Below are 13927 nucleotides of genomic sequence, written 5' to 3'. Positions count from 1 at the left end.
GTCTATCGCGGTCCAGCGTGGCAACGCGGCGAGCGTGATGGGCACCTTTGCGTCTGGAAGGGCGTGGGACGGGTTGTTTGATTGAGTTCTTGGTTGTGGCTTTATTTAGCTTAGTTTTAATTTAGTTCAGTTTAGAGTTTATTATACGTTTAGAGTTAATTTTAATGTATGTAATTTATTAATTTGATAATTGGTCGAGTATGTTTAAGGTATAAATTTTAATTTCTAATAGGATTAGTTGTATGTGGTTTATGATGTAATTTGAATTGTATTGAATGGAATAAAGATGTAAAAAATATCATATTACAACATAATGCCTAATATTCCTAACATACATTTTATAATGTCCTATTCTTAGAAACAAAACTAGTTATTTAGAAATAATTTATTTACACATACTGTACATAGTATACATAGATAAATGTGACGTCCCACGGTCAAAGGTACCTTATGGCGGGTATGGAGTTATGCATACCCCAGTAATCTACAATAAATAAGCTATCGATAACACAAAAGATCAACCTTCTAGGTTGCGTAGTTACAGAGATATGATTTTTTGAAAATAATGTTGTGAAATGAGCAACTTTACGATAGAGAAGTTTTAAGTTTAGCCGCCTAAAAAACTATGTTCCTGAAGTAAGTTACATAGTTGACTACAAATAATAATACCTTATATATCTGAGATTAAAAAAATATTGCGACTTGTTCTGTAATGCAAATAGAAACTTTTGATATCGACTGATTTATGTGTATACTAACCAATCTCTTGAAAATAAAGTTTTATTTCATTTTCACGATTGATTGCAATGAGCTCTCAAGATTTAAATTTTATCTATTAGAAAACGACACTGACAGACAGTTTAAAAAAAAAACAATACCGATTTAGAGGTGAAAATGTATTTTCTGACTTTTTCATATAAAATCACAAAATTGAATATTTTTACTTTTAATGTGACACACAATCAATTTTTCTGAGCACATATGAAAGAAATTCTGTCATTCAAATGAAATAAATCCTAAAACCCCAACTAAATACTATATTTAACCCCTTATGCCACTTTAAACTTACATAACAATAACAGTATTTGCTCCATACATTTACGAAAAGGTACCTTATGGAAATAAATCTAATAATACATCACTACAAAATATCAATCATATTACAGTTTATCTTTTATGAATAGAAAATATTAATTTACATTAAACTGCCCCAAATTTAATTAGTTCTTCGACATAATAATCTTAAAAAAGACCAATAATTTGTATGTAATGAAAAGGTACCTTGTGATTAAGTTACATGATGAGGCATGATGATGATGGAACAGTTAGGATAAACTAATAATATTTTGGTAATGGTATAAATCGTCTATTTCTTATCAATAATATATTTCGGTTGCTATTGAAGATAAGCAGCATTGAGGTTCAATGACCTCAGATATTCCATAAGGTAATGCGTCGGGTATTGGCATTTTTCAGCAAACCAATGGCTGATTTACTGCATGCGACCAAACCAAATGAAGATTATTCTAGTTAAGAAAGACTTGACGAGAGTAACTTTGGTATAATAGCAGGCTACTTGGATTTGTGATGTCGGTCGATGTACGGTTATAATATTTGCGAGGCGCCCCAACCAGAACTGAAATTATCAAATTAGTTTTGCAGAATGCTAATACAGTTCTCTACCAAACTTCTTTTCCCGTATTGACTAGTTTTTTTGGGAATTTTCAATCTTTTTTCCATAAGGTACCTTTTCTACTAAACTCTGAGACGACATTACTAGGCTTATAACTAACTTATAACAAAAATAAAAACAGGTAAACAAACGTTACGCATTAAGGTTTCAGATCACACAATAAAAAAAAATTGAGCATTTTTTCACCTCTTTACAAAACATTTCATATCTCCGAAACTAGAAACCCTCATAAGGTACCTTTTTCCGTGGAACGTCACAAATATCTTAATAAAATAGACATTAAATAAAAGATAAACTACCTAATTATAGTAAGACGCAATAATATGACCGTAAGAAAGGAAATTGAGTAATCCAACATTTAGCAACTCCGCGAAGTGGGGTAGTTTTTATACCGTGTAACAATGCATATCTCGGCCGATGGCCAATCGCCGATAATTTCTCTAACGAGCTCGCATGCCGAGAACACTTGACACACATCGCGATTCGATATTGCATGTATTATAGAGGAAACTGGAGATAGTGTTGTGGCTTGTAAGATTACTAGGTTTTAGTACTTAGGGCCACTTGCACCTTCCCACTAACCCGGGGTTAACCCGTTTAAGAGCCAACAGGAGTAGTAATTCCTCCATACAAACGTACTCCACGTTTTCCTCCGTGGTTTTTGAAGCTAGAGCAATGAGTTTTTCAACACAGATTAATATTGTCAATATCTGTGTCGGACCGTTTTGTTTTTTTTGATATTTTTGTTTTTTAAGGCGCTAAAGCCCTTCAAAAATGGCCACAATGGCCTAATTGACTATGCCGCAATGAGAGGCGTGGTATTCAAAACTGATATCAATTAGCCAAAAAAGCAAAACGGTCCGACACAGATAATTTCATAATCATTTAGATTTCCAAATTTGGTTACGATTGGTTAAGTTTTGGAGGAGAGAACAGTGGAGTACGAAACCTCGATTTTTGACATTTTTACGCAGGATTTTTCGCCTCAGCTGCAGTTGTCCCTGTCGCACTAATTTTAGGGGCGGAGTCAAGTTTCTAAATACGTACACAGCCAGAAAAGTGATGGGCAATAGTCGACATTTAATGTCGATAATCTAGTGATGTAAGAAGTTATCGATAAACCGTCTTGTGTGAAAATATCTAGATCCTCCTAAGACCAAGCAAGTACCAGCTCATGCGTCTGTGTGCGTGTGTTACACACACAATTACAGTCTCTCATGTCGCGGTTACGCCCCGTCAGAGCGACGGGGATATTCACCTCGAAATCTCAAAATTGACTTCGCGCTCACCTCCCGTTTCGTCTTAACCGTTAACCCAGTGTCAAATTGTACTGGTAACCATGGTAACTCCTGGTTTAACTGGTTTACCCCGGGTTAGTGGGATGGTGCAAGTGGCCCTTATTATAGTATGAAATGTAGGTAACCCCTTTTATAGATTTAAGCAATCTTTATTTTCATGATTCTATTTTTTTTATGTAGGGTGCCGCTATAGTAATTGGCCACTCCTATCAAATGAGAACGAAACAAGCCAATAGAAGGCTAAAGGGGTCCACAGATTACCAGTTCGCCGGACGATATCAGCCTGTCAGTTATTCGGTATACTGTCACCTTTTGCGAGTAACTGATATCGTCCGGCGAACTGGTAATCTGTGAGCCCCTTTATTGTAAAGATTGGTCTATTACTATGTAGTGGCCAACAACCATAGCAGTCACCCTATATTTTGACGAAGAAAACGTACCTAAGTATAGTATGTAAAGGAAAATATTTGTGACTTCCCACGGGTAAAGGTACCTTATGGCGGTTGGCGCTTACGCTATTATTAACGCCGCTCCAATATTATTGCGGCGCTATGCGACGTAAGCGCCAGCCGCCATAAGGTACCTTTTGCCGTGGAACGTCACATTTATTTCTTTATTTTGACTAAATATCGCTTGAGTCATCAACTGACAAAGTCAGTTGTGTATTGTAAAAGTTAGCACATATTACACTTAAATAAAAGCATTTTCTTGTGAACTAAAAAAACCGGACAAGTGCGAGTTGGACTCGCCCACCGAGGGTTCCGTACTTTTTAGTATTTGTTGTTATAGCGGCAACATTTGTGAAACATCTGTGAAAATCACGGTTCATGAGATAGCCTGGTGACAGACAGACGGACAGAAGACGGACGGACAGCAGATTCTTAGTAATAGGGTCCCGTTTTTACCCTTTGGGTACGGAATTCTAAAAATCATAACAACTGGATTTCATTTTATATATGTACAGCTATTGTTTTAATATTTGTGATATCAATTTCCTTCGGCCCTGATTGTCTGGGCGTAATCGCACCACGTCCTCCCCCCGTATCAATAATGGCAGGGCATTGCACTTCGAGGGCCAAGCAATGGTCAGTCCGCTCCCGGGAAATCCCGTGACGTGTCGAACTTGTTTGTGCCGTAATTATAGTTCAGTACTACCACCAATTGAACACTTAACTTAACACAAAAAAATAGGAAATCCCTAGAAGTATGTCAACACAACATAGAGAGAAGTATTCTCAACATCAAAAAGAAAGACAAAATAAGACTAAGCACCATAAGAAAAAACACAAAATTAAGGGATGTATCCTATGTAACAAATAGCCTAAAATGGAAATGGACTGGACACATGCTCAGAGAGCCAGGACAAAAATGGTCAAAAATTGTTACAACCTGGTACCCCAAAGACGGGAAAAGGAAAAGAGGCAGACCTTACCGCAGATGGGAAGACGACATTAGAGCCGTACCCCGTGACGTGAACTCTGGTGAACTTTGCTTTCTTCTGATAAACAGATTACAAAAATGACGTCGGAATTCTCAGTGAAGTGTGCGCACTGCAAAAAGCCACTGCTTAAGAAACTACGTTTGCGTTGTTGTACATGTAACGCAGAATACGACCTAAATTGTATCAATATGTCGTTCGAAAGATACAAATCTTTCTACGCGCCAGACCAAAAGCGCCGATCTACCTGGAAATGTCCTGAATGTGTCAAAAAGATACCTACACATGCCAATCAGAATACCCCGGTCAATGCCGCACTTGACTCTAATAAAAAGAACGCGGGCAAAACAAAACTTGACGAGTCATCTACCTCCGAAGTAAGTGTACTAGGTGATACTTTACCGGACGAATCGCTAAATCTTAGCGGAACTATTCCACAAGGGGTGCCTTCTCCAAGAAATAACGTAATATGCATAGAACAATTCGAGAAACTTCTTGATAGAAAACTGGACCAATATAAAATTGCACTTGTTTCGGAAATAAAAATGGCAATTATGTCGGAAATTGCCACTGAATTATCCCAAATGAAATTAAATATAACACAAAACAGTATTACCTTTTGCAGTGAACAAAAAAACCTAAAAGTTGAGATAGACAAAATGAGTGATCAAATACTTAATCTGAATGCGCAAAATCTGCAGTTACAAAAAGAACTAAAAGAAGTTCAGGAAAAAATTCAAGGCCCAAACGAAGGAAAACAGACAGAACATTTGCAAATAATCACCTCCACTGAAAATTGTAAAAAAATAGTTATTTTTGGTCTGATAGAACACTATTGGGAAACTGAGCACAACCTGTACGACCGCGTTATCCACATCTTTCAAGACATCCTAAATGTCAATCTCGCCGGATACATAGAAGACTTGAAACGAATTGGCAGAAAAGGAACAAAAAGACCAATAGTAGTTGAACTGTTAAGCAAAAAGATGGCAAAACACCTGATTCAAAATAGCCACCTTCTCAAAAATACCGGACTAGCAATATCGGAGTTTTTAGATGAAAAAACCTTGCAAGAAAAAAGAAGATTGAGAGACGTACTTCTTGATGCACGGAAAAACGGACACCATGCTGTAATTAAAAATAACAACTTGATAATAGATGGTAAGATACATGACGGAAACTTAAGCAATAATCACATGGTACTATTAGGAAACCCATCACAAGCATCGACTAACGGCCACGTAAAGAGGCAGAATAATGAAAATGAGCTCAATAATACAATTGAACAGAATACTACTCTTTCACTAGACCAGCGAAGACACTCCCACAATCTCCGAGCCCGTCCCAATAATCATAACTTTCGTAAATATAAGTGACTTCAAGATTCTCTTTCAAAATATTCGCAGCGTGAACAATAAACGCCACTTAATAGAATCAGCTATAGAAGAAGATAAACATATACAAGCCATCTGCCTTTCAGAAACCTGGATTACAGAATCAAAACTAGATTTACTACAGCTAGAAGAGTACCAAGTAACCTCCATGTTCAATAGAAGCATCCACGGAGGCGGCGGTGTGTGTGTGTTCCTTAAAAATAATATACCTTTTATCGAACGTAAAGACATAAGTGATTTATCCGTAGAATTTGTATTCGAAGCTTGTGGCACTGAAATCCCACATTTAAATATGTTAATCGTAGTCATATATTGGCCGAACAGCCAAAGAAATCCAAGCACTTTTTATGAAAAACTCGAAAACCTCTTGCAAGTTTTAGCAGTAAAAGACGTTACCAAAAATATTGTCATAGGCGGTGATTTCAACGTAAATGTTTTAGAAAAATCTTTATCTTCATTTTCACTAATTAACCTCTTGATTGGTTATAACTTCCAACAATTAGTTAACGAACCCACGAGGATTACAGATACAAGCTCGACATGTATAGACTTACTTTTTACCAATTTTCATAACAAAGACAATGTAGTTTCAGTCTACGAATATGGTTTCTCCGATCATAAAGGCATAACATATACTATACCTACCAATACAAATATGCAAGAACGTAAAGTCTGGTATACTAATAAAAGAACATTTACGGAGAAAAATATCAGTGCTTTCAAGTTGTGCCTATCTGAAATAAATTGGAGTACTATTATCGACAGCAGTAATAACATCAATGAAAACTTTAACTCCTTTACAACGATTATAAAAAAATATCTAGATATATGTGTCCCTAAAATACAAATAAAAATAAAAAATGAATTTAATAATAAACCCTGGTTAACTAAAGGTATAAAAACGTCCTGTAAACATAAACGTCTTCTTAAAATATTGATCTCTAAAACAAACAATCCTATTTTACATGAACACTATAAACATTATGAAAAATTGCTGAAAAAGACTATAAAAACATCCAAAAAGCTGGAGTATATTAATAAAATTAAGAACTCTAATAACATCGCCAAAACCATGTGGCATATAATAAAGGAACGGACAAATAAACTTCCAAAAAAGAACAGACTAAATATAAAATTAGACATTAACAATAGTGTAACAGATGACCCAAGGGTCGTAGCTGATTACTTTAACAACTTCTTCTTGTCGGTGGGAGCAGGAGATGATGGACCTGGCGTGCTCAAGGCAGCCGGACGCCCTGTGCTCAACCCCACTCCAAATTCATTCTACCTACAACCAGTAACTGAAATAGAAATTCATAGTATTATACGAAACTTGAAAAATAAGAGTAGCTTTGGACATGATGAACTCCCACCCGTCCTTATCAAAAAGTGTGCAGACGAACTGTCCGAACCCTTAGCCTTTCTGATAAATCAATCCTTTTCCGAAGGCATAGTCCCAGATTCACTCAAATTATCAATCATCAAACCCATTCACAAAAAAGGTAAACACACTGACTGTAATAACTATCGTCCCATAGCTCTTTTGCCAACCTTTTCCAAAATAATAGAAACCGCTATGTCAAAAAGACTCTACACTTTTTGTGAAAAATACTCCATATTCAACGAAAATCAAAACGGATTTAGAAAAAAACATTCCACGACATTGGCAGTATATAATTATATAGATCAAATATTAAACATAATAAATAACAAACAATATGCAGTAGGACTATTATTGGACATGAGCAAGGCCTACGATAGGGTATCATATGAAGTGCTATTAAAGAAATTGAACGGTATTGGGGTAAGAGGAACTGTACATAAATGGTTTGTCTCTTACCTCAAAAATCGAGAGCAATACGTAGAAATAGAGCATTATAACAACCACACAGGATTGATTTCGCGCATACACTCAAATACAGTAGATGTTACTCAGTCTATTCCCCAAGGTAGTGTGCTAGGTTGCTTACTGTTCCTTATATACATTAATGATTTACCCTACTCTATTAATACACGTAGTATCTTATTTGCAGATGACATTTCAGTAGTATTTCCGTGCATAGATAACAATAATCTGAAATCTAGCCTTACCCATACCCTGACTGAACTAGATTCCTGGCTAACCGATCATAACTTAAAATTGAATTTTACCAAAACAAAACTGATGCAGTTCAGACCATACCAAAAACAACCGTTATGTATAGATTTCTCTTACAACAATATCAAATTGGACCAAACAGATACATTTCCCTTGTTAGGATTAACAATTGATACAAACGTTCATTGGAAAGACCACATTCAGAAAGTTTGCAATAAACTATCCAGATTTTCATATGCCTTATTTGAATTAAAAAAAACAACCGATTTAAAAACTGCCATTTCCGCCTATTATGCTTACGCCCACTCTATACTCCGCTATGGTATACTCCTTTGGGGTAATAGCACAAATGCCAATGACCTATTTATTTTACAAAAAAAGTGCATCCGAACTTTAGTTAACATAAAGCAATGGGAAAGTTGTCGACCACATTTTAAAGACCTAAGAATATTAACACTTACCTCCTTATACATTTTAGAAGTTTGCACTTTCGTCAAACTACACAGCTCTTTTTTTCTACAAGCAAAAGACCGCCACACAAAATCATTAAATCTTCGCCACAATAACTACCTTTCCTTGCCTACTTCTAGCTTAAAAATATTTCATTCCGGACCACACATGATGTGTATAAAAATCTTTAATAAAATACCCCAATCAATAAAACAAATCGAAAACCCAAATCTATTCAAAAGATCGCTTAATAAATACCTAACAGAGAAATCGTTTTACACGCTGCAGGAATTTTTTGATGAGGTATCATATTATTATTAGAAATAAGTATAGCTATCTGCACTTAAACCATTTTGTTTCATTTTATATTAAATAAATGTTATTAATATTGGTTAACGTAAGCAAATTAGCTCTTACTAGTACGATACACTAATGTGATCTCATATATATAATGTTATGTAATTCAGATGAAACTATTGTAGTACTTAGTTTGTTATTTATTTATAAGATTGCTGCGCCCTTGCAGGGTCCATATTATGTATAGGTACCTACCTACCTAATATAATGTAATATGTGTGCAATAAATACTTTTGACTTTTGACTTTTGAGCTATCGCTGGACCAACATGGACATGGACAAGAAGAGCAACTAACAGAGAGGAATGGAAGGTCTTAGGGGAGGCCTATGCCGGGAGGCAAGTCGACCGATGTCAACTCTAACAAAAATGACAACCAACCTTATTCTAAATCAAATTATAATAATAATAGTGTAATATGTTTGACTAGTATGACTAATTTGACAAATATTCAATAACATGACAAAACTGTACCATTTAAAAATTTAAGGTCGAAATAAAAGGCTATTTTATTTTATTTTTACTACCACCAATTTGCTAGATTTACTTAGGGTTAGTGTCTTTTTGAGAGAGCATTTCAAGTGAACTGAAAATAGAAGTTACAAAGACAGATTTCAATTTTAATTTAGATCGATTTCGATTCGATAGATGGTAGATGGATGGAGATAATGGGTAGATGCCTGGTTTTGACCGACTAGTCATAAAAATTTAGTCTATATAGGTACTTATAATGTGAGATGGGGTAGAACGAATACCGGGACAAGAAGAACATTTTATGGAATCGTCAGTGTTTGTTTAGACCTGAGCATTAAAAAAAAATCTTAGGTCCTAGCCGTCTAATGTCACTAATTTCAGGCTCACAGGCGGTTGGTAAAGAAGTGATATGCAAGTAGAAAGAATTTTAGTTTTGAAATTAAAATTATTTAATTTGTTGTTATAGCGGCAACATTTGTGAAAATCACGGTTCATGAGATAGCCTGGTGACAGACAGACGGACAGTACAGTATTACCTTTTTACTAACTTAACATTATACAAATCAGCATCAACTTCATACAATCCTTCGAAGGTAAACGTACTGGTGCTCGACGCGGTCCCAGTACATGTCAACTTGAAACTTAAGTAATTGTCAATAGAGGTGACAGCAAGGTGTCATCTATTGGGCATTAGCATGTCGAGCACTAGTACGTTTACCTTACCAGTCCCTAATGGTCTATCATTACTTCTTACAAACCGCATCAGAAACGGTAGGCAATATAGTTTCAACCATTTTTTTTGTATAAGTTTACGAACAAGCTTTTAATTAATTAGTTATCGATATTTCCTAGTTAAAAGATCCATAACAAATCACCCAGAACGACAGTTTTTGCGTAACCTTGGCAGAAAGCCGTTCCCGTAATAACTTTCTAATGTCTACTTACTTTTGTTTCAAGAATTGTTTCCACTTTCCGCTCAATCGGAACTGATTGATGGAAGCGACATGGACAATACGTTGATAATTGTATGGGAAACAGTTTCAAGGCACGGTAGAAAACGGGTAAATATCGATGCGAATTTCCGTCGACATCGACATACTGACTCATATAGTCTTTACATGTGCTGTTCTAGTTTTATAGATTACTAGAGACCCGCCCCGGCTACGTAGGGGTTACACAAAACCTTAATAGTACATTGTGCAACATGGGGCGTAAGTTGAATATTGCAAACGAGAGTAAGTTAAATCGCGACGGCTTGCCGGAGCGATTTATAGACTCGAGTTTGCAATATTATTACGCCCCGAGTTACACACAATGTTTTTCATCACACTTGCGATACAAAAATTAAGTATAAAGACAAAAAGCTGTTAATTATGGCACTAGAAACTTCATAACTCCCTAGGGAGAACGCTTTTTCTATAACTCCCGCTAAACCTGCGTGCAATTCCACATTTACGGAGCGAGTGTGATGAAAAACAAATTATACACCTAAACCTTCCTCAAGAATCACTCTATTGGTAGTTGAAAACCGCATGAAAATCCGTTCAGTTGTTATTGAGTTTATCACGTACATTACATACATACACACAAACAGACAGACGCGGCGGGGGACTTACCTCTATATAGTTTTATAAGGAGTAGTGATCTATTTGCATGCAATGCTTTGAAGAATTTGTCAAAATATAGAACAGGTACGATTCGAGTAGGAGTCGAATTTTATTGAAAGAAACCATGCAAGAGTAAGAGACCGAGAGCTAGGCCCGTGAAATGTGTTTAACTGATGTGGTTGGTAAGAAGGTTTTATTGTCAGCTACGGAATGGTTAAGACTTAGCTGTAATGAAGCTGATTTTTATTATGTTAACTATGCAAAAAAATATTATATTAACTATTTTTAGTCTAAAAACTAAGCTATCTTATACCTAGGTATAGCAAACTGTCAAGTTCCGTTGTGCTCATATGTAGGTACCTAAAGTCAGACCGTAAAAAGTCTGCAGCGATTTTGATAGCCCACGCAGTGCAAGTGTCATTTTAAACGTCAAACTTCTATGAAATTATGACATATACCTACATAACACTTACATTGCGTGGGCTATCAAATCCGCTGCAGACTTTGTTTCGTGCGACTATACCATTTTCCGTGGCTGGTTCTTAGTCCATAAGTAATTTAATATGAGGCATTGAATAATTCCAATTACTGCTACAGAATGTGTGAATTGGCTTTATTCTTGGCTTTGTGAGTATTTTCACATTGGTGAGTAATAGTATTTTTTTGTGGAAATAGAGCAACAGCGCAGCGCAATATTTTTTCGGTGTGATTATAACTCAAAACACATTCTTTTTTTATTGTACTTAACGACATGGTATGCGTTTCAGTAAGATCTTACGAGTACATACACTAGCACATAGAAAGGAAAATCTTTGTCTCTCCTTTATTACTCTCTCTAGAAATAATTTCCGGGATATGGGTTATACCTAAACATTGACCTATTAAGTTTACTAACGTATAGAACTGGCACAGATAACCAAAGTATTTTGCGCCATGAGTCGATGTTGTTTTGACAACAAACCATAGAAGCGGAGCGTGAATTTCGCGACCTAAAGAATTTTTACGGCGCTTACGACGTTCTGGTCGCATGGTACAGGTTGTGATTGCGAAAATTTAATTATTTGGTATGGTTTCTCTACAGTAATAACACGTAATAATAACTTAATGTATATAAAGTGTGCTTATGTTAAATCCAGACGCAAAGTATTTTTGTGCTAGGTTACATTCAAATCCGCTCATCCTTTTTTTTTTCGTAAATACGTAACATCTATCCTCACAAGCTTTCTATTTTTAAATTTCAGTAAGAAAATTTACTTCTAATGTCACCCTTACCCGAAAACAATCATCCGAAACGCTGTACACCCCCACATCAACCTCCGAATCCGCGACCATATAAGCCTGATCCATCTTCAGAGCCGTCATGTTCAAACCCTGATATTCCACCACCCCAGGATCCTCGAGCCAGGAGCGGATAGCCTCCCGGTACCATTGCCAAGTATTATTTGACACCATCACTGTTTCATTCATGATTCGTTTTTTTACACTTTAAAATGTGGCCAGTATTCTTCAAAATGGCCCGTAATTTCGGAAAAAAATAAACACTCGCTCCTAAAACGCGCGGACTTTTTTTTAAACTGCCAGTGTTTTTAAGGAAGCGACACACTGGCTGGTAAAAAAGCACGGATGTTGCCGGTGCCGGCAATGATCAGGCCAGTGCGCACGCACTGACGTCTGAACGCGCGGTGGTATGGACACGTACTGACGGTAAGCGCGCCAAATAAAATTGGCCTTGCTACTTACAATTTAACAATGAAAGAAAGTCCGCCTTATAAAGTAGTTGCTCTAAAAAATACGACAATGGTTATGGCGCTTAACGATTAATAGTGTCGTGTTAAAAAGCGACATTTTAAGCCGTGCAGTAAAACAGACGGACAAAGAGGTTTATTCACAGGGTTTATTTCATTTAATATCTCATAATGGAGGGTGTCTGAGGTGTCTCCCATGTCCCGTGTCCCGTGTCCATCCCATCATCATTGTGGTTTAAATGCAGGGCTCGATTCTACTCGCTACTTTTATTATGCGCTGAAAAATAAAACATTTTGGCTTATCAAATGTCGATGTTTTATATGGAAACGCCAAAAATTTTTTCGCGATTTCGGGGTTGGTCCCATAATAAAAGTAGCTCGATTTAGCTAGTAGAATCGAGCCCTACATTTAAAGTCACATGCTGTATTAATATACCTACATTATAATAAGATCCACAATTGGTTGGCACAATGGTGTTCCGGTCGCTATTAAGAGTTTTTTCTCTTAATAGTCGACTAACTTTTCGCAATAAGGCCGGGCCGTAATCATCAAAGCTTCGATGCCCAATCGGCAAACATTGATAGCATTTTTATTTAATTAAAAATATTTTAATGAAGCCAATGGAAACGCTACCTTATGTCATTGCACATACGTTTCATTTTGCAAGCGTTCACAACGCTGTACGAGTTTACAAGTGTAACCGGTATTTCCACTCTTGCACAGTGTTGCCATAATGCCTAGTTTTTTTTGCGTTTTGACGTTTTTTTGCCATGTTTGCGTTGAGGTTGTTTTCGGACATAATTCGAGGAAACTCGGGAAGCAATAGCCAGTAAATTGAACCATATTTAGTAAAATTTTTCCTGTTTATATAATTAAGAAAAAACCGGGCAAGTGCGAGTCGGACTCGCGCACGAAGGGTTCCGTACTATAATGCAAAAAACGGCAAAAAAAAAACGGTCGCCCATCCAAGTACTGACCCCGCCCGACGTTGCTAAACTTCGGTCAAAAATCACGTTTGTTGTATGGGAGCCCCACTTAAATCTTTATTTTATTCCGTTTTTAGTATTTGTTGTTATAGCGGCAACAGAAATACATCACCTGTGAAAATTTCAACTATCGCGGTTCGTGAGATACAGCCTGGTGACAGACGGACGGACGGACGGACAGCGGAGTCTTAGTAATAGGGTCCCGTTTTACCCTTTGGGTACGGAACCCTAAAAAATGACATGATTCAATTTTAGATAGGTAAGATAAGGTGTGGTAAGAGTGGTAAGACTAGCATAGTTTATTTTGCTCGGGGCAAGACAAAAAGTATGAGGATTCGTTACAAGTGTTTCTCTTGCCCCAGTGGTCTTCTATACCCCATCTAACCTT

General features: G+C 36.6%; 1 protein-coding gene and 1 long non-coding RNA gene across 2 annotated transcripts in view; one reads left to right on the top strand and one right to left on the bottom strand.

The window, feature by feature from the left end:
* The window catches only part of LOC134806454 (heparan-alpha-glucosaminide N-acetyltransferase), a 62972-nt gene extending 50488 nt beyond the window's left edge, over positions 1-12484 (bottom strand). The window contains 1 exon segment of the mRNA XM_063779736.1: positions 12080-12484. Within this exon segment, the coding sequence (XP_063635806.1) occupies positions 12080-12274 (195 nt within the window). The 5' untranslated portion in view covers positions 12275-12484.
* LOC134806470 (uncharacterized) overlaps positions 1-13927 on the top strand; it is a 484735-nt gene that overhangs the window by 280327 nt on the left and 190481 nt on the right. The gene's annotated exons all lie outside the window — the stretch shown is intronic.

This window comes from Cydia splendana, chromosome 3 (assembly GCF_910591565.1).
Source record: "Cydia splendana chromosome 3, ilCydSple1.2, whole genome shotgun sequence".
Taxonomy (NCBI): domain Eukaryota; kingdom Metazoa; phylum Arthropoda; class Insecta; order Lepidoptera; family Tortricidae; genus Cydia; species Cydia splendana.
This window is presented reverse-complemented; position numbering and strand designations above follow the sequence as displayed.